At 34.1% G+C, this 22,238-nt stretch overlaps 3 protein-coding genes across 3 annotated transcripts in view; 2 read left to right on the top strand and 1 right to left on the bottom strand.

Moving 5' to 3' along the window:
• LOC126886739 (JNK-interacting protein 1) overlaps positions 1–1,724 on the top strand; it is a 37,209-nt gene extending 35,485 nt beyond the window's left edge. The window contains exon 8 of the mRNA XM_050653757.1: positions 1,564–1,724. Coding sequence (XP_050509714.1) covers positions 1,564–1,636 — 73 coding nt within the window. The 3' untranslated portion in view covers positions 1,637–1,724. The remainder of the gene's footprint in view (positions 1–1,563) is intronic.
• Positions 1,725–10,543: 8,819 nt separating this feature from the next.
• On the top strand, positions 10,544–12,914 carry LOC126886741 (DNA-directed RNA polymerase I subunit RPA43). The gene is made up of 3 exons (XM_050653759.1): positions 10,544–10,860; positions 12,025–12,360; positions 12,615–12,914. The coding sequence occupies exons 1-3, from the start codon at positions 10,670–10,672 to the stop codon at positions 12,790–12,792; spliced, it is 705 nt and encodes a 234-aa protein (XP_050509716.1). The 5' UTR covers positions 10,544–10,669; the 3' UTR covers positions 12,793–12,914.
• A 2,445-nt stretch (positions 12,915–15,359) lies between these two features.
• On the bottom strand, positions 15,360–16,981 carry LOC126886743 (TP53-regulated inhibitor of apoptosis 1-like). Its single transcript, XM_050653761.1, has 2 exons — positions 16,707–16,981; positions 15,360–15,694 (listed from the first exon to the last, which is right to left on the bottom strand). Exons 1-2 carry the CDS (start codon positions 16,851–16,853, stop codon positions 15,605–15,607), a joined length of 237 nt encoding a protein of 78 aa, XP_050509718.1. The 5' UTR covers positions 16,854–16,981; the 3' UTR covers positions 15,360–15,604.
• Between the last annotated feature and the right edge of the window lie 5,257 nt (positions 16,982–22,238).

Here is a 22,238-nt window from a genome sequence, read left to right as displayed (position 1 = left end):
GACAAATACACGTGATTTTCAACGTCGATACTACGTCATAGAAACACGTCAATTGGTCATTTTTATGACGTGTTATCTACGTTATAAAAACGTCGTTTGGTTGCCTGGGATACGAGTAGAAATAATGTTTGAAGATTTCAATTAACGTAACCTTAAAGAAATACACCATAACTTGTTTCATTTAATTTGTATAAGTCGATTATAAAACGTTTTTATGAAGCACACTTGTCCGGATCACGCTTAACTGCAATCAAACGCAGGTGACATGTTGGCATACATTGGTAACACTTAAGGCCGCGTCTCACCATCAAATAATTTGATCAAACAGTTTGAACAAACTTGACGTACTTGAGGAAGTACGTCAAAGTGACGTCACAATTGCAGTTTTTTGAAATTCTAAAAATCTGTGCTCTCACTATCAGTCTAGTTTGATCAAATTTTTTGTATTGAGTTGTCTAACTTGTTTGTACTTTATTTAAAATTAAAATTTTTCATTATTATTCACAATGAACACTCAGGATGTGACGTCACTAACTGTCACTTTCAGTTTGCTCAAACCAGTTTGATCAAATTATTTGATGGTGGGACGCGGTCTTTATTTGACAGTTTCGGTGTTCACATTTCAGATTTGTTTTTATTATTTACATACTACATTGAATATTTTATATATTGTTTTATAGTTTATTGTTTTTAACGCGTCCTAATGGGGATTTTGAATTATCTTTCAGATTCCCTTTAAATTGATGATCCAGCTATTTTTCGATTCAGAGGAGTGCACGCCAACGAACGCTGCTGATGACGCCTGCAATGGTAGAAACAGCCTGTCCAGCGGGTGTGCATCCCTCTGAATCGAAAACAAGCAAAACCATCATTTATTATTTATTGTTTTTAATTATTTGCATTGAATATTAATGCGTTTTGTTGTATAATTCACTTCTGCAATAATTATTGTATAGGTATTTCATTTAAAATGAATTCAGGATTTTTTTGTAATTTGGCAACAATGTCAACTTAGATCTCTGACGTAGATAATGACGTGAAACGGTATTTATACTGTACCAACCATAGCTATACAAGCCTGATATATTCAGGTGTCATAAAGACCTATCGATGGGAGGTGGAAGGTATGTTTCCCACAAAAATGGCGTGCTCGTTTATTTTATAATGAGTTTATTTTGTCTTTGTCAAAAGGAAATCTATGAACAAAAAAACTAGTTTGTTATAATAGGTATTTATATTTAAATGATTTTAATAAAAAAACCAAATATTTAATTGAAATTATTATGTATTCAGTATAAAGTATAATCAATGTATAATTTATTTAGTAATGTATAATTTAATTTACATTTCAAAAATGACTTACTTGAAAAGTGATAATATTTCGCTTTTCGAACTTCTGCTACAAACAAAACATTTAAATGGCATTTTACTAAAATATTAAGTAATTGAATCTCAAAGATTAAACAAAATTATTTTTATAGCGTTAGCTAGGTCTACGTATATATTCTACGTTTATTCTTTTAATAATTTGTCTGAATAACTAAAGATATTTTTCTTTTTTAGTCGTGCCTTTCAAAGGTTCTACCAGAAGTTTATCGAGACTGCTTATCCAGTTGAAGATATTTACATTGAGTAAATGTGTTAGTGCAATAAATAAATTCATCTATAATAATGTATATATACTATAAAACGCTGTCATCAATAAAGAAACTATCTACTTTTAATTTAATAATTATTTTTATAACCGATATAAGAACCGTATAAATTCACTGCAAACCAGTGGCGGATTTGCTGTCCCACATCAAGACATCTGCTTAAGAACACTAAGTAGCTAACGCCGTTTACATAAGTAAAACAACGTGTAACGAACTTATTTCATGCTGTGCAACAGCATGAAATGCAACAGTAAGAAACTCACTTGGTACTATTGGCTCCGTGCGTCTCCCCTCTACGTACAGTCACGTGATACGCTGTCAGATTTTGTAAGGACGTTTTAACATTGAGTCTTATGGGATTATTTTGTTAAACTTGAATATTTTATTTTGTAGTGATAATAACCGAATACAATTGTTAGAATTCATTAGTTATTAATTTATACTGTAATTTATAGTGCAACAAAATATTGTCTTTTTCGTTAATAAATATTTATTGACATAAACTGCGATAGTGAGGTTATGCATACAAAATCAAACTGATAATCAATATTGGAAAGTGAAGAATTTATAGTGCGTTTTTATTTTCTGTTTATATTAATACATAATATCACTAGCGTGACACGACATTTTTTTAAATGTCTCATTTAAACATACACAAAACGTCCTTATAAAATTTCAAAAAACCGCCACCATGAGCAGGTCGGTCGATTTTGCTTTGACACTTTGTTAACGCTCGGAGCGAATTGAAGAAGTAGTATCGTTTTTTACAACGTCTAACAAGCGGTTCGTAACATTGCAGACTCACATAAAAGACTCCTTGCAGTCAGAGGTGTTACCAGGATGATCCTAAAGGGAGGGGGGGTTACAACTACTGAATGGTCTCTGGGGATATGGAATAGTAATGGTTTTAAGCGTATATAGAGCTCAAAGTACAACAAAATGGGAGAGGGGGTTACAACCCCCAAAATCACCCCCTGGTTACGCCTATGTTTGCAGTCACATTGTCAAACGAGATAGGTTGAGCGACTTGATGTTGTTATTAAATTTTCAACTGATGTCGGAACTGTTTGCAAAGTTCTTAAAGCAATACAGTGTGTTGGAGGGATAGAACAATGGCTGCCAAAGCCAATATATTCTCATTCGAGCTGCCTGTAATTGCGAGTTTTTTATTACGCTGTTTACAATGAGTGACATTATGAGTATAACATATCCAGTCAGCTCTAGCTTGGACGTCGAGATGGCAAAGACAAAATTAGATTCGACGCTCAAAGTGTACGACGCGCGACGGCATGAGAGCTAATAATGCTGATAGTCACTTCCTCACTTCACTCGTATTGTTGAAGAGGCGAAGGCAGTTATGGATGGAAGAGTCAGACGTGTAGATAAGTGTTCCCTGTGTTTTCGTCTTACAGGCAGACAAAGACACCGGGAAAACTGCGATCATAATAATGATGCTATAACATATTGGAAAAGACTTGGTTTTATTCCAATATTAGACGATGTCACCTACTACTGATAGGAGAGAACGTTTTGCTGAAGAAAATATTTATTTAAGGTAAAGGTATGTAGTTCAAGATATTTTTAGCGCCCCCTCCTTGAGTTTTTTCTGTATCCGCCACTGCTGCAAACTAAACAAAAGATTTTACTACAAACATCGATGATTATAACTCCCTATTAGCACAAAATACTATCAAAATATAAAAGAAGCAGATATAAGAACGTATCTACATATCTTCTTCTTCTTCTTTGAGTGCCTCTCCTATCGGAGATTGGATATCATTAGGGCGATTCTAATTTTATTTACTGCTGTTTTGAACAATTCGTTAGTGGTACAGCCAAACCACTCTCTCAAATTTCTCATCCAGGACATTCTTCTACGGCCTGGATTTCTTCGTCCTTGGATTTTTCCTTGCATTATGTTTTGTAGGAATGTGTACTTTTGTCCCCTCATCAGGTGGCCTGATGAGGGGACATATTATTATGAGGGGACATATTATGAGGGGATAAGTATTCAAGTTTTCTCTTTTTTATATTCAGTAGAACTTCTGGCTTGTTATTTATTCTACGTATTACTTCTTAATTTGTAATTTTATCCACCCAACTTATTCTTAGTATACGGCGGTAGCACCACATCTCAAAGCTTTCAAGATTTTTAATATTCCTCTGTTTAAGAGTCCATGACTCAACACCGTAGAGCAAAGTACTGAATACATAGCATTTTAACAAAATACAAAATATTTTTTTCATTTTTATAAAAGTAGACCTGGCAATTTCAATACGTCTTTTTATCTCGTGATTTTGGTCACCTGTTTCATTGATAAGGGTTCCCAAGTATTTGTATTCGTTTACTTTTTCAAGTTGGGTACTGTTTATTGTGATACTAGTGTCATTTATTGGATTCTTACTGAAGGTCATATATTTGGTTTTTTTGACGTTCATCCTTATGCCGTAGTTATTACATATCTCATTCATACTTTCAACTAGATGTTGTAGATCTTCCGCTGTTCTTGCCATTATCACAGTATCGTCAGCATATCGAATGTTATTGATAACTTCTCCATTGACTATTGTCCCTTCGTTTGCATATGAGAGAGCTTCTTGGCATATTTGTTCGCTGTAGATATTAAACAAGAGCGGTGACAATATACAACCCTGTCGTACCCCTCTACGTATTTCTATTTCGTCCGATGTTTGGTCTTCTATTTTTATATTAGCTCGCTGATTCCAGTACAGATTTAATATTATTTGTATGTCTCTGGTGTCAATGTTCTTACTCTCCAGGATTTCTTTGAGTTTACTGTGGCGTACTTTGTCAAAGGCCTTTTCAAAGTCTATAAAGCAGGCGTGTACCTCTTGGTTAACATCTAGGCATCTCTGTGTTAGAACGTTCAGGGCAAAGAGAGCATCCCTTGTACCTAATCCTTTTCTGAATCCCATCTGTGTATCGTTAATATCGATGTCTAGATTTTGATAGATTCGGTTGTGGATGACTCTAAGAAATATTTTAAGCAGGTGACTCATCAAGGAGATTGTTCGATGATCTGAACATTGCACTGCCTTAGTTTTCTTCGGTATGGTGACAAACGTAGACAGCAACCATTCTTGTGGTATTATACCAGTACTGTATATTGTATTGAATATATGCAATATTATGGTTACGGATTGAACATTCAAAAGCTTCAGCAGTTCTGTAGGGATTTCATCAGGTCCGTTTGCTTTTCCATTTTTAGCGTTTCTTATTGCGTATTCTACTTCTTCTTTCAATATGTCTGGCCCAGTTGCATTGATTATCTGAGTTAAGTTGTTTCTATCGTCTTCAAATAATTCATTCAGGTATTCTGTCCATCTTTTTATTTTATTCTCTAGATCTACAATAAGGTTTCCATCTTTGTCTTTAAGTTTACCTATTTGGCATTTCTTTATGCTTCCTGTTATCTCTTTTACTTTTTTGTGCATATTGAACGCATCGTACTTTTTCTCATATGTTTCCATTTCTTCACACTGTTCTTTAATCCACGCCTCTTTGGCTTCTTTTATTCTCTTTTTTATGTGTTTGTTTATTTCTTTGTATTTGTCTAGGTAATTCTTCATATTTATTTTTTGTTCCATCAAGTCTAGTATGTCCTGTGTCATCCACCCCTTGTTCTTTGTTGTCGTTTTTGTCAGATGTTTCTTTCCTGCTGTTTGTATAGCTGTATTTATGTACTTTAATTTTTGGTTAACGTTATCTGTATCGTTAATTTCTTGTTGCACTGAACTGAGGTTTTCATTTATTTCTTCTCCTGTTTCTTGTTTTATATTTTTGTTTCTAAGTTTAACTAAATCTAGTGTCTTTCTTTGTGGTCTCCTTATCTTTTTTGGTCTCGCCTCTATCACAGTAACTACCGGATTATGATCTGAGCCTATATCAGCTCCTGGGTACGTCTTAGTACATTTAACAGCATTACGATACCTCCTTGCTATCAGAATGTAGTCTATTTGATTTCTCACTATTTTTTCTTTGGTATGTTGTAGAGATGTCCATGTATATAATCGCCGAGGAGGTAATTTAAGAAGGGTGTTTGTTATTACGAAGTCTTCGCTCTGGCAAAATTGAATCAATCGATCTCCTCTGTCGTTTCTGTTTCCAAGTCCATAGTTTCCTACATGTTCTCCTACCTTACTTTGACCGACCTTGGCATTAAGATCGCCCATTATTATGTTAATGTGTTGCTTTTTTATTGCTTTCAGCATTTCTTCTAAGTCGTTGTAGAATTGTTCTATTTCATCGTCATCTTTATCTGCTGTTGGTGTATAGGCTTGAATAAGATTTATAAAGTTATGTCTTTCTTTAATTTGTATTAATATTAAGCGTTCTGAGTAAGGAGTACAGGTAATCAGAGAATTTTTCCATTTCTTTGAAATGATGATTCCAACTCCGTACCGATGGGTGTTGTTGTCGATTCCGGAGTAATAAAATACGCCATCATTTCGTGTTGAACATTTCCCGGATCCTGGCCATTGTGTATCGCTGATTCCTAAAACATCGATGTTTAGTCTATTCATTTCTTGTTCAACATTATCCAGTTTTCCTGCAGAGAACAAACTTCTCACATTCCACGTTGCAACTCTTAAAGTTGTTGGTTTCTGCATTTTTGTACAAGGATTTTGCAGGTTTACGACCGAGTGAGCCTTGTAGTCTTGTGCTTTTCTCTCTCTGCCGGATCTTGGTATCCGATTCCCATGATCAGTAGAGTTTCCACTATTTTTGGTGTACACCATAATGACTTAACTAGGGGTACTCTATGAGTCTTTCTGAGTCTATCTACATATCAAATCACATCAAATCTAAGATAAAACTGGGATAAACCTCTAAGACGTTCAGACCTATGATTTTGATCTTCACGAGCTCTAAGGGAACATCCCGAGTGGATGCAGAAAAGGGAACTGAAAAATAAAACAACTGAATCAACCAAAACTTATGAAAAAAATAGCGACATTATCACGTGACATAAAAATAGATGGAAAGGTCAACGGAGCTATAATGTGAAATATAGGTTGCTAAAACGTTATGTTATCAGTAACTGGATGCAAGCCGCACAAGACAGAGACAGATGGAAAGAGCTGAGGGAGGCCTACATCCAGCAGTGAACGGGTACAGGTTGATGATGATACGTTCATTATTAACGAAGATACGATATATTTGGCAGTCATTGTACCTATATTTTCTAGTTATTAGCGTTGATTGAATACACGAATACACGATTGAATACTTCGTGTATTCAATTAACGTTAGTCGCCCGCTTTCCGACCTTTTCAACATGACTGGTGAGAAAAATGATTGCTTTATGCCTGGTTGCACCAAAAAATCTTAAGCCGGTTACTCACGGTACTGCGGCGTCGTTCAATTTTGTCGAATTCGACTAATTGACAAAAATGTTGATCATGTGTGACCGTGCATTCAACAAAATCTTACAATTTAACCACAAAGAGACTGGTCTATCTGCTGCAGTACTGCATAATTGGTATCATCGACGATCTTGTTGAACGACACCGCAGTATCTTGAGTGGCCGGCTTTAAGCGCCAACTTAGCTCAGCTCAACTTATAGATAGGGCCGCTTTAACTCTCATTATACGCATAAGGGTGGCTTTTATACCCAAACCTGGCAAAATCGGACAGGAAAAGGCCAAGTCTCTGCGGCCATTAAGTCTCTTGTCATTCGTACTGAAGACCTTAGAAAAACTGCTCGATAGGCATATCAGGGATGGTGTATTGGTTGAAAGTCCAATACATCAGGGACAATATGCGTATCGAGCGGGAGTCTCCACAGAAACGGCACTGCACCATCTTGTACAGAGAGTGGAGTACGTTCTAGAAAACCAAGAGGTGATGTGGAGTGCATTTTTCGATATTGAGGGAGCATTTGACAACACCTCTTACGAAGCGATCACAAGGGCGATCCGTCTAAAAAGAATAGACGAAACTAGCTGTAGATGGATAGACTGCATGCTGAGAAGCCGTGTGATATATGCTACGTTGCTAGGGGATACAGTGTCAGCTCAGGTAGCCAGAGGCTGCCCACAGGGAGGAGTCTTATCTCCTCTATTGTGGAATCTGGTCATGGATGGCCTGATAGCTAGACTCGACAACGATAGGCATCACGTCCTGGGCTATGCACATGACCTAGTCATCTTAGCCCACGGAAAATATAATGATACAGTCAGAGATCGAATGCAACAGGCTCTGACCGTAGTTACAGAATGGACTTCAAATGTAGGGCTTAACATCAATCCTCTAACGTCCACAATCATGAAATTTACTAAAAGAAGGAATTCAGAGTAATTGGGTCCTCTAATTCTAAATGGTATACATTAAAATCTGGTGAGTGAAGTAAAGTATCTCGGGATAATATTAGACTCAAGACTTACTTGGAATGAGTAGATAGAAAGAATAACGAAGAGAGCGGTATCTACGTTAATGGTAGCCAGACGTACTCATGGAAAAATGTGGGGTTTGAGACCAGACATGGTACATTAGACTTATAACATGGTAGTAAACCCCACAATTACATATGCATCAGTGGTATGGTGGCCAAAAGTGCAGCAAAAAAGTGCCATCATCAAATTAAGCAAGGTGCAAAGACTTGCTTGTCTCGGGATCACGGGGGCTATGAGGGGCACACCTACGGCAGCTATGGAGGCACTACTGGATCTCCCTCCTTTATATATAACAATAAGAGGTGAGGCGAGAATGGGATATTATAGACTGCGAGAAAACCTGAGCAACGTACCAGTTAAATCAGGACATAGTAGAATAACGAATGAAACTAATGATGCCGAATGGATGATGATTTCTGACCATATGACATCAAGATACAAGCCTGAAGTACTTTTTCAAGTGGACATTTGCCCACGAGACGAATGGGACAGAGGAAACTCTCGACCCAGACTGCAGGGTTGCACCTAGTATACGGACAGGTCTAAAACTACAAACGGTTCGGGCGCAGGAATATTCTGTAGTGGTGGAGATTTCAACATTTCTATTCCACTGGGAGAATGTACCTCCGTATTTCAGGCAGAGATTTTTGCAATCTTGCAGTGTGCAAGAGAAAACAGCCTGAGGGCATTCGAACTGCAGCGGGTTAACATATGCACAGATAGCCAAGCAGCCATTGGGGCTCTTATAAGCCCTAATGTGAACTCTAGGCTGGTGTGGGAATGTCGACAAGAACTTGATAGACTGGCACAACATAACAGTGTTATACTGGTATGGGTTCCAGGTCATCGGGGCATATACAGCAATGAAAGAGCTGATGCACTTGCCAAGAGAGCATCAGCTACAAAATACCTGGGTCCAGAGCCGGCCGTGGGAGTGCCAAAAAGCACCGTCCGTGAACGAAAAAAAGCCTGGATCCGAAGCCAACACAACTCACACTGGGAGAGTGTACCCGGTCAAACACATGGCAAGATGTATATCAGACGGACATGTGCTAGTAGAGCTGAGTTACTGCTGAAAACAAGCAGGAATCAGCTCAGAGTCATAACAGGTTTCCTCAATGGACATGCGCCAGTTAAAGGGTCACCTACATAAAATGGGGCTGTTTCATGGAGACTTGAGCTGCAGACTCTGTAACAGAGAACCTGAAACTGTCAACCATATTTTGCATGACTGTGAGGCATTGGATCGGAAGCGGCAAACACTTTTCAGAGACATCGAAGTGACTCCAAATTTATAAGGCATTCACCCACTAGACCTGTACAAGCTGGTACAGGGTTCCAGAATTCTGGAATAAGTTTCATAAACGAATGGAAGACGTACAATAAGCCAAGTGGCTGCAGTATAACCGGTTCACAACAGACGGCTTCCAGGGAAAAAACCATCATGACATGACTAGTGAGAAAAATGATTGCTGTATGCCTGGTTGCACCAAAAAATCTTAAGCCGGCTACTCACGGTACTGCGGGCGTCGTTCAATTTTGTCGAATTCGACTAATATTGGCAAAAATTTCGATCATGTGTGACCGTGCATTTAACAAAATCTTACAATTTAACCACAAAGAGACTGGTCTATCTGCTGCAGTACTGCATATAATTGGTATCATCGACTATCTTGTTGAACTACACCGCAGAATCTTGAGTGGCCGGCTTTAAGCGCCAACTTAGCTCAGCTCAACTTATAGATAGGGCCGCTTTAAGTCTCATTATACCTACGCACAATACTTTTCGATTCTTATCTAAGCACGTCTTAACTGAGACGAAGTTTAAGATGCAATCCACTGTGGCAAGCTGAAAATTGATCTAAGACTCAATGGTGCAAAGCGTATGTTTCGTAAGCTCAGCTTAAGCCTTAAGCTGCGTTGCCTTAAGTGTTGGCTTAAGGTCAGCTTATGAAACATACGCGTTGCACTATTGAGTCTTAAATCAATTTTCAGCTTGCGAATGGATTACCAAGTGGTTTGCATCTTGCATCTTAAACTTATCAGTTAAGCCGTGCTAAGATAGACGAACCCTATCTATAAGCTTAGCTAGGCTAAGCTGGAGCTTAAGATTTGTTGTTGCAACCAGGCATTCTATTTTTTGACTCTATTGGCAAATTTATCCGCTACTCTATCAAAGTTCAAGTGCCAAATTTTCTAATAATTAACTGCAATTAATATCTAAAAAAAAACAAATAGGCATTCTTTCGTGTTTTATATATATTTAAAAAATGTAGAATCCATATATAAAACAAAAATGTGCTTTTTAAAAGCTCTCTATTACTCTATTTATAGTTGAAGCATAAATCATATACATTTTCAGGATATGGCAACATTGTCAAACACAAATATTTCGTGTAATTTCGTTCTGTGAACCTTCATTTGGAGCTATCTTCACTCTACACTATTTTGAATGACGTTTAGCCATTTCTCTTTTTTTTTTCTAACGGGAACGGAAAAGAGGACAGAAGAATAAATAAGGTTATGTTCAACAACTTAAGGATTTTAAATTTAAAATGTGTATAAATTAAATTTATTTTAATTTTCGTTGGACAAGATGGTGAAACTATCTAATGCACGTGTTAATTTTAATCCAAAATTACTGAAAAAGCTTACACAGAAGGAAAACTCTGGAGTGGAAGTTCATACAACAGTTCAACATTTAGCAATATACCCACATCAATTAAATAATTTCAATGATTCTGTTAAAGGACTGTTGAATGCGAAAATAGCTAAATACAATAAAACGTAAGTACCGTCGTAACATTGTTTTAATTCAAACGTTTATTACATTTTTATCATTCATTTTCAATTAAAATGAAAAGGTTATTTTGTAACACTAGCATTAATATGTCTTAGATGTAGTTTTCTGCATTGCTATATATGGTCAATAATGTTGTATGGAACGGAGGCCTGGGCGCTCAACATAATGCTGATGAACAAATCAAAAGCCTTTGAACTTTAGCTTTATAGAAGGATCTTGAAAATACCTTGGATAGCTCACACCACCAACCAAAATGTCCTATGATAATAGGTACAGATAGAAAGCTGATAAATTAAAGATAAGCGCATGACAAACATTGCAGAGCTAAGGGATGTAAAAAAAATCATTTCAAAAGCTGCTAGGAAACAGTAACACTAAAAAAGCCTAGAAGTTCTAAAACGAAAGTTGAAGAGAGGAACGAGGAGTATTTTTAAGTTAAAAAATAAACAAGGACTTTCCATATATGAAAAACAAAAAATCCTGAAAATCATCAATGAGTACTATACTCAAGTCGCTTAAAAGATGGAATCCAAGGACACGTGGTCACTGCTGTTCGAAGCCAGACCTTCTAACAACTGTTTACACTGTCATTATTTGTGTTTCGCACTTCCGCTGGTGAATTTCGTTAGGCAGTGCTCTAAATTCGGTTTTGTTGAGCAGTGTAAATGTGGTGACATCAGGAGAGGAATGTTTAAGAGTGGGTGCCATTCACTTGATCAGTCCATCTTTTCAGCGACTACACGATATTATATAACATTATTTAGTCGAGATGCTCAAATTCCAGAGGTTGAAATCCCAGCAATACAAAATCAAGGATCAGAGGAACTTCCAAATATAACCGAAGAGCAAGTTTAATCAGTGTTAAAAGGTATGAAGAACAACAAAACATATGGAGAAGATGGCCTTGTATGTGGAATGATAAAACTAGAAGATGAATTAAATATTCTTTATAATGCCTGCCTCTTTGAAGGAATTACATCAGAAAAATGGAATAATACTGTTATGATAATAACAGTCAGGAGTTCTTAGTTTTAGGAAAATAATCTTCAAAAATGTTTTATATTTCTTGATTCTATAAATTATCTAGTTATACAATTACTTGTTAAGTTTTCTATTCTATTAACTACTATCTTTGTGCATTTTTTTAGATTTAACGGTATTTTGCTTGGCTACAAAAACATTAAACTACTAAAAGATGGTGGAGTTATTCAAGATGATTCATACTACATCCACTTCGACTTGCAAGCTGATTTCTATATTTTCAAACCTGAAATAGGCAAAATTATGGAAGGTGTTGTGAAAAGAAAAAGTAAAGACCATATTGGAGCTCTTGTATATGAAGCATTCAATGTCTCAATCCCATTAACAAGTGATGATGATGAAGAAGAATTAGGGAATACAGTGAAGGTGGGAGATACAGTTACTTTTCAGATAATATATATCAATCTTACCTCACGTTTGCCGTATATTCGTGGAAGACTTATGTAAGTAATAATTTATTTTTGACACATTTTGCCTGATTTTTTGTAAGAAATAAAGATGGTAGTGGTGAATGAGATCTATGTCCTCGTTCCCTTGTTAATTTTCTAATGACTTCAATTAAAATGGTATGAGTTGCCATTTTTTTACTATTTGAAGAGACTTCAGATATTATATATCTTGTATTTGTGAAGTTATATAGATATTTATGTCTTCAATAGTGTTCTAATATTTTTCATTTATTAAATAAATGTTGTAGGTCAGAAACAACTGAAACAGAAACAAATGAAATATCAGAAATAAAAATAAAGAAAAGGAAGAAGAAATCTAAAACGGAAACAACTGAAACAGAAACAAATGAAACAACAGAAACAAAAGTAAAGAAAAAGAAATCTAAAACCAAAGAGAAAAAAGTTGAAGAAATGGAAGATGATTAGTATGTGTTTTATATACAATAAGAAAAATAAACATTTTGCTGTGATTTACTTTCTACACTCTTGCATTTAATTTTTGTATATGATCAATAAGAACATTCTTAATATAATTAATTTTCTATTTACCTGTAAATAATTTTTATTTAATTTGTATTCTGTTTTAAAATTCCTTTAACACTTTCAGCTCTGGGACAATATCAGATATTTGTCTAGTGTGCCTATTTATACAGTATTTGGAATATTGTTAAAATATAAACATGGTAGCTGTATCAGCAGCACCTGATTGATAACAGTGTGAACACATGAGCCGTGTCGGTGAACTTAAAGTGTTTAAATCCCCAGTCTATATGTGAGAAAATAATCAGTTTCATGTAAAAAACAGGTAATCAGTTTCATGTTCCAAAAGGTATATGAGGGATAGCTATTGACAAATTCTTGAAACAAGTTTTCTTTCAATTGCTTTGGTCAGAGTCCATATCTCTCACCCATACATGAGCACCTGTCTAATCACTATCTTATATACAGGGCGTAACAAAAATACAGGTCATAAATTAAATCACATATTCTGGGACCAAAAATAGTTCGATTGAACCTAACTTACCTTAGTACAAATGTGCTCATAAAAAAAGTTACAGCCCTTTGAAGTTACAAAATAAAAATCGATTTTTTCCAATATATCGAAAACTATTTGTGGTTTCTTATTGAAAACCGACATGTGGCATTCTTATGACAGGAGCATCTTAAAATAAAATTATAATGAAATTTGTGCACCCATATAAAATTTTATGGGGGTTTTGTTCCCTTAAACCCCCCCCCAAACTTTTGTGTACGTTCTATTCAAATTATCATTGTAGCACCATTAGTTAACAACAATATTTCTTAAACTTTTTTGCCTTAGTACTTTTTCGAAAAGCTAGTTTTTATTGAAATATTTTGAATATTTGTCAAATCCACCACATATTTGTATATGTACTGTTTTGTATGATTATACAGACCTGGTAATATGAAAATGTATTTATAATAATATAGTTAATATATATTATATTATATTATATAATAATATATAATAATACAGTTTGAGGTATATTTTGAACCATATTAGAAAAGAAGCCACATTTCGATAAAAGGTGCCTTATCGGAAAAATACTAAGAGGCAAAAAAGTTTTAAAAACACTGTGTTTAACTAATGTTACCGCATTAATAGTTTAATTGGAACGTACACAAACTGTTGGGGGGTTTAAAGGCACAAAACCCCCACAAAATGTTTATGTAAATATATTAAAAATAATTAATTATTTATATGGGAAATAAGCCACAATTAAAATGAAAAAAATAATTTTATTAACGTTTCGACGCCCAAATCGGGTGCCGTTTTCAAAATACAAAATATTACTGTAATATTTTGTATTTTGACAACGGCACCCGATTTGGGCGTCGAAACGTTAATAAAATTATTTTTTTTTTTCATTTTAATTGTGGCTTATTTCCCATATAAATAATTAATCATAAAAATGCCACAAGGAAATAGCTTCAGAAAAACAATATTAAAAAGAAGCTGCATCTCGATTAAAACTGATTTATCGAAAAATTACTAAGAGGCAAAAAAGTTTTAAAAATACCGTGTTTAACAAATGGTACCACAATAATAATTTAATTGGAACATACATAAAAGTTGGGTGCGGGGGGGGGGGGGTTTAATGGAACAAATCTTCCATAAAATTTTTATGGCGTGCACAAATTTCACTATAATTTCTTTTTAAGATGTTCCTGCCACAAGAATACCACATGTTTATTTTCATTTTGTAACTCCAAAGGGCTGTAACTTTTTTTGTGCTTATTTGTACTAAGGTAAGTTAGGTTCAATGGAACTAATTTTGGTCCCAGAATATGTGATGTAACTTATGACCTGTATTTTTGGTACAGCCTGTATATTCTGATCTTTAATGTTCATGTTAGGCTCTTAGATTTATTAGTATTGTGGAGGCTATACATACATCTGTTTGCTGCCTGAATTTTATTAATCTCTTGCGTGATATCATTATCTGCAGTGATTGTGGCTCCGAGATATTTAAAACTCTCCACCCTTTCAAGGTTGTATGGGTCTATTGTAACATTTTTTCCTATTATATCTCATCCATTTTGTCTGTTGATGCACATGTATTTGGTTTTCTCTTCATTTGCCCTTAAACCAATTTTCTATGCCTCTACCTCCAATTTATTGAAAGTGAAAGTACTTTTACTGCTTATGCACCCCACTCAGTATTTAATGTAAGTTTTTGACCATGGGTTTATGAAGATGTCTTATTCCCGAGAAAGACAAATCCAAAGACACAAAAATTATAATAAATATATTTACTAAAAACACTAAATATATTCTTTTCACACACACCTTATTTGCACTACATAAAGATGTAGCGACTAACATACTGTCGTTGTGCGCATGCGCCGGGAATGTAAAAAATTCACCCTCGTGCCTAAAGAAGTATAACTTCAAAAAGCGCAAATATTAAACTTTAAGACTTTTGTGATCAAAACATACTTCAAAAAACATGATAAATTAAAACAAATAATCTCAATATCTAAATAAATTATTTATTAGTGTATAAAGGTGTTATATAACATGTTTTCATCTCTCTAATCAATTTCCCAAATAACATCACATTTTTCCTAACAGTGAACAATGATTGCCCTATCTAAATGTAGTGAAATCCTAGCGAAGAGCTTGTTCATCTTGATGGTGAGTTTATAATTCTTGAATATTTTGTGATTCCCTGTTCAAAGGATTTTAAGGTGATCAATAGTGCATACAAGTGCATTATGGGGTTTCTATTTTCTTTTCCTTAGCACCACCAAGAACATCGGCACTAACTTCTTGGAGGTCAATTTTCTGATCTTTCATAGCTTTCTACAACAAAAAAATACTCATTCAGAATATTAAAAACAACAAAAATATTTCTCATTCTACACTTTATAGTCTTTAACTGAATAAGTTGAAAAGTGGGGAGCTGTTTGTCTCTAGTTGGTCATTCAGAATTATATCTGTATTTTTTAATTTATTAATTTTCATAGATTATATAAGGATACCTAAACCACATTCAAATAGAAAATTCCCAACTATAAACAAACGCATGCGTTACTATTCGCCCGCTCATTTGTCAAGAGGCTATTAAATCTAATTTATTGCCCTAAATGAGGCGGATTCTCATTTTACAGGTCCAAACTGGTCAGTCTGCAAATTGAAATTGTAGGCAGAGTGTTGGTTTTTAAGATACACTTCAGGACGACCCTGTTTAGCTTCCATGTGTGTTTGTTTACAGTTGGGAATCTGTAAAATGAATGGACTTTATCTTAAATCTAGAGAATTTGAAATTGGTAGTTAAAATAATAATAATTATGAACTAGTAATATCTCAATATTATTATTGAAAACCCCTTTTTGTATCTACCGGCAATAGTGAATGCTTAGTAAATCTTCCAGAGATGTCACCTGAACCCTACCGCTTACTCAGCCGCTGAGGTCGTCTGAACTTAACCTATGTAATGGTTGGTTTTTCTATGGGAACTTGTTTGTAAATAGAAAATTTTGGTAGTTGTAAAATACAAAATGGTAAGGATCGTGTCAATCAAGGATTCTGTAAGAGGAGGATTCTCATCATCCAGTAAGAATTTGTTAAATGTTCTGTCATAAGTAAAACTATTTTGTGAACCATAGTTGTATTAAACTATTTTATTACACAGTTGTTGGCGAACATTTGCCTATGTATGTACCTATAAAGGTGGTTTTTCAGCTTCTACTTCTACTTTGTGAGAACATCCTAGCTCCTAGACAAATTTTCATTAATTTAATTTTATTTTGAGGAAATGTGGGGTGTGTTTTTCGAATTGATATAAGTTAAGATATTCTATAGACCTACTGACCTTAACACATTGCTGATATACTCTAAATAAAGGTGCACACATAGAATCATTAGTTTTGCCTCTCAAGAAATGATCTGAAAACCAACTGTTGAAACAGGCGTCGTATTCCTTTTTAAGATCATTGCAAGCCTCTCCTATGCTGTTCATTGCAGTTTATTTAAGTTAAATGCTTTTCCACGTGCGATGTATACATGACCTAAATGAGTCGTAAATTTAATTACGATTACGAGAACGAAACGAGGGTCTTCTTATCAATTAATCATTAATCATAAATCAGCTGTCAATTATCACATTATAGATTTAAAAATGTCAAAATACCTTTCATTATAGCCCCGTAAAACACGATAATTTGGCAATACTGAATAGAAGGCCTATAAAAATATCTGTGCTAGGAACACTTCTATGATCCTATGAAACATTTTCTTTTATACCTTTTATTGAAGATGATTAATTTTCCCTAACTATTAAGATCTTAGAACACTAAAGTTATCTAAAGGAATATGGTAGGTGTTCTGAAAATTAATCCAGGATACTTTTCCAAATTGAAGAAGTCCTTTCACAAACCATACATACTCATAGACGTTTCACGACCATGTTAATCTTTCGGATCGAATTAACGCCATCTCTTGATTGGAATGGGAACTAAATTGACAAATTTTAGTTACGTGGGAATTTCAAATTATAAATTTTGCGGGATTTTTGATGAAATTTCGCAGAAAATTAAAACAACAGAAAGACAATTCAATGTTTTATTCAATATTTTACTGAAAACTTCAAATATTCCAATTTGTTTTCAAAATGCTAAACACTACTGCCATGTGTCACGTGAAAGCACTGATGTGTAATATTGAGTTAAATGAAAATTTTTGAAAGAATCTTGTAGGATGATTGTTTAGATAAATATTACCTTATAATCTTTTACAACCTTCCAAAAATATATAGGCCCGAAATGTTGATGACACACTTGTCTATTAAAATAAACTGTTTCAGGATCTATTATATTGTTTTTTTTAATGTGGAGAAACACAACACGGGATGATCAATGTAAACTAAAAATTCTACTCATTAAAACGGAGAGGAGATTAATACAATTGATTAAAATTGTGATTAAACCTAATTAAAAACGTAACACCACTATAATAAAATAATTAAGCCACAAACTGTAAAATTAAAAGTAAATAACAAATTAATTTAATTGTCAACTGTCAGTTGTTAAATTTGACAACAGAATTGACTGACAGCGACATCTCTGGATTGGAATGGTAACTAATTTGCTGTCTTGACCTTGACAATTTACGTGAAACGTCTATGAGTATGTATGGTTTGTGAGCATAGATATAACAGAATAGATTAGGCCAGTTCGAAAAATAGCGTAACGCGGAACAGTTCGGGTCGGTGGTCTATCTATCTCTCTCTACCGGCGCTTAGCTTTCTCTCTCTAGCATATGATGGCCGCCGCCTGTGTGTCACTGTTGTTCCGTTATTCCCACCTCTTGGTAGATACGCTCACACTCGCACGACAGACAAAGATAGCTAGACCACCGTACTTGATATCGGCGTTACACCCCGATGCATTGAGTGGCATATGACTAGCCTGATCTATTTTCTTTCGCTGTGTCTAGGTACACGCTAACGTGTACGCAAATAAAAAAGTTAGGTACACGCTTAAACGTCATTAAGTCAGTGACGTCATTATTTAGCGTGTACTATGACTGGGCTTTTTGGTACACGCTAATTTGAGCCGCGTGTATGCTGTGGTATTAAGTATCTGTAAGTATCGCGAGTCTCAGAGTGTGGTTAGAATTTGTCTAATCGCGTTTATGGCCCTGATTCTAAATCAAATTTCGACACTAAACAAGTCGCTTTCAATATGGCGATGGCGACTGTCGAAATTATTTGACACGGAGATGAATGAATGGCCAAAAGCGAGGTTAGGTTTAGTTTAGATGTGTTTTGTTTATTTCTTGCAAGGAAAACTAAATCAAAAGGTATTATAATATAGCTGGGTTTAATTGAAATTTGCTTGTTTTGAGGAATTAGATAGAATAGTATTAAATTAGAAATATAATAATTGAGAATGTCCACAACATGAATCATCAACTCAATGAAAGATGTGAGGTAATAATCTGGGAAAATTAGTAAAAAACAAGGAAAATTAATTACCAGCTATTTTATTGCTGGACATGCTGAAATAAAATCTTCAAGATTTCCTATATTAGTAATATAGCTGTGCAAAGTCCACAGAAAGTGTGCTATTTTGTTTATAAACAAATTAGCGCTCCGAAATCTTTTTTTTTATTATTGCTCTAAAACTCCGAAAATTTTAACTTTAAACCAAAACACTCACATAAAAATTGACAGTAATTTAATTCTGCACATTAATAATTTATTCCAATTTCCTTCGACGGAAATTTTCTTCGGAAAATTCGGGTTTTCCAAACAAAATCTTTAATTTTCAACTAAAATTTGAGGGAAGTAATTATTTATCAATAATTAAATAATTTGGTGACAGTGACATAAATCTTTTTTGTTATGAGTGTCTTGAAGATATGAAAATTTGTATGTACAAAGAAGACCGGAATTAAAAGGTATCTAATGGTTCAAAGATTAAAATCCTGTTGTTTATAACTCTGTCGCAAATGCCGGTCAAATTTGACCGGTTATACCTGGAATCACTCCTCGCAATTCAATTTGTTTTTCTTCGAAAAGGACACAGAAGCCGTGCTCTTTTCAACAGCGTTAACTTAATTTAATTTAATCTAATATTTTCTGAGGGGTTCTATTTGCTTATAAGCCAAAAAATTGTTTCTTTATAACATTCCCGAGACCGCTCAAATGGTCCAATTTCAATCCTGTAAGGTACGTTGAATAGGTATAGTGCTTTTTTATATGAAAATCATAGTTATTCTGGTGTATCATAATCTTTCTGGTTATTATTTCGACCGAAATTTTTTAATTAACATTTTAATTATTGCTAAACTATTGGTTAGATTGTCGCCGGTCTCCTGATATACAGAGAGGGGCTAAATTATGGAATAAATTCATTTTCTCTAAAATGGACGATTTTAGAGAAAAATCCCGAAACAGGTCGATTTTTATTTTTAAATTAAATTTCTTGGCATATATTTCAAACTAGTGACGTCATCCATCCGAGCGTGATGACGTAATTATTTTTTTAAATAGGAATATGGGTTCGTGTTGTAGCTCATTTACAAAGGCGTTCAATTCTCTATTCAGTATTATAAACATTAGTTTCATTATTTATACAGGGAGGCCAAGAAAAATTTTGAATTAAATTAATTGACGCAAGAAGAAGAATGCATGTAATTTATTTAACTCAAAATACATTGTATTGCTGTCAGAAAATAGAAAAAAATGTTTATTTTGCAAATAAACATTGCTTTTAGCTTAAATTAAAAGTTCAAACTGCCAATAGGTAGGAGGGAGTCTGTTTGTGATTTAATTTAAGCGAAAAGAAATGTTTATTTGTGAAATAAACCTTTTTTTCTATTTTCTGACAGCAGTACAATGTATTTTGAGTTAAATAAATTACATACATTCTTCTTTTTGCGCCAATTAATTTAATTCAAAATTTTTTTTTGGCAACCATGTATAAATACCTAATGATATTAATGTTTATATTACTGAATAGAGAATTAAACGCCCTTTCAAATGACCTACCACACGACCCCTATTCCCATTAACAAAATTATCGATTACGTCATCACGCTCAGATGGATGACGTCACTAGTATGAAATATATGCCAAAAAATTGTAATTTAAAAATAAAAATCGACCTCTTTCGGGATTTTGCTCCAAAATCGTCCGTTTTAAAGAAATGAATTTATTCCATAATTTAGCCCCTCTGTATAATCTACTATAATAAATCTTTCATGTCTTCAATTATTTAATTATTGATAAATAATTAGGTACTTCCCTAAAATTTTAATTGAAAATGGCAGATTTTTTGGGAAAACTCGGATTTTCTGAGTAAAATTTTTGTTGAAGGAAATCGGAAAAAAAATAACTTTGTGCAGAACTAAATTACGGTGAATTTTTATTTGAGTGTTTTTGGCTCAAAGGAAAAAATATAGGAGTTACAGACCACTAATTGAAAAAAAAAGAAGATTTAGGAGTGCTAATTTGTTTATAAATAAAATAACACACTTTCTGCGGACTTGTCATACCCCATATTACTAATATATGCAATCTTAAGATTCGATTTTAGCAATAAAATAGCTGGTAAATAATTTTTCCCAAAAATGGTATTTTTTCGATAATTTTCCCAGACTATCAACAAAATCCAAGAAACCGAAGCGCCAACCCAAATTCTGAGCAGTCTCAACATAATAAGGTTAATATCCCCAAGAATCGCGCGGTGTCGAAATGAAATTGCGACTGTCGAAATGAATTAGAATCAGGCCCTATGTTTACACTTTAATATTGATTTATAAAGAGTTTCCTTATTTTTTACTTGTTTAGTGTGTTTTAATTAACTATGGAGTGTGGACAATTATTTAGTTCTTTTAATGAGTTTAACAACATTCTAAAACAGTATGAAAAAGATAAAAGACAAAAATGCGTGATTAACGGTAGCAGAAGTAATAAGATAAAATATACGGGGCGATTGATTAGTGTGATGAAACTCAGTAGATCCGCTAGAGTAATAGATAGCAATAAAAGTTAGTAACAAAAATTTTAGCAAACTTTAAGCTTCATATTACAAAATTACTAAAATTAGTTAAAATGTTACAGGGCGTTCGATAATATAGTGACAGATCAAACTTATGTTTTTTAAATGGAACACCCTATATTTTATTTTATCTCCGAAATCTTCTTAACTTTCATATCCATATCACCAAAATATAATGGTTTATTATGTTATACAGGGTATTTACAAAGTTATAACCAATTTTCTATTAAAATCGTAACAAGTTCAACTCTCTGTATAAATAAAAATAAACACCACAGGAAAATAAACACCAATATAAACTGGTATAATTAACTTACGTATAAAAATTATTTTAGCAGTATTTTTTATATATCATGTTAACTAATATTTATTTTGCTAACCTGAATATATACTTTTATATACATATATACATATTGTTTTATTACAATTAAGTTTAAAACATCTGAATAGTTTTGCTTCCCTTCCACTTCCCTTAATAAAAATATTTTCTATCAAACAAACAACAAACACTAAACATATCAAAATAGCGTGTACCCAAATATTAAGTCATTGGACACGCTAAATAATGACGTCACTGGCTTGATGAATTTTAATTCGCGTGTACCTAACTTTTTTATTTGCGTACACGTTAGCGTGTACCTAGACACAGCGATTTTCTTTACATATCTCTGTTTGTGAGTCCTTTCTTGTGGCATAGCACAATGGACCGTGATAGTCGTGACGTCAAAACGTCAAAAAAAAGTTTTCCAAACACGTTGTGTCTAGGTACACGCTAAAATGTACGCAAATAAAAAAGTTAAACTTCATCAAGCTAGTGACTATTTAGCGTGGGCAGTGAC

Source organism: Diabrotica virgifera, chromosome 6 (genome assembly GCF_917563875.1).
Source record: "Diabrotica virgifera virgifera chromosome 6, PGI_DIABVI_V3a".
NCBI classification, from domain to species: Eukaryota; Metazoa; Arthropoda; class Insecta; order Coleoptera; family Chrysomelidae; genus Diabrotica; species Diabrotica virgifera.
This window is presented reverse-complemented; position numbering and strand designations above follow the sequence as displayed.

Coding starts and splice junctions, on each gene's coding strand:
- LOC126886741 (XM_050653759.1), top strand. CDS start 10,670: ATGGTGAAACTATCTAATGCACGTGTTAATTTTAATCCAAAATTACTG. Junction 10,861..12,024: donor ATAGCTAAATACAATAAAAC/GTAAGTACCGTC, acceptor GCATTTTTTTAG/ATTTAACGGTATTTTGCTTG. Junction 12,361..12,614: donor TATATTCGTGGAAGACTTAT/GTAAGTAATAAT, acceptor TAAATGTTGTAG/GTCAGAAACAACTGAAACAG.
- LOC126886743 (XM_050653761.1), bottom strand. CDS start 16,853: ATGAACAGCATAGGAGAGGCTTGCAATGATCTTAAAAAGGAATACGAC. Junction 15,695..16,706: donor TATATCAGCAATGTGTTAAG/GTCAGTAGGTCT, acceptor TTTTTGTTGTAG/AAAGCTATGAAAGATCAGAA.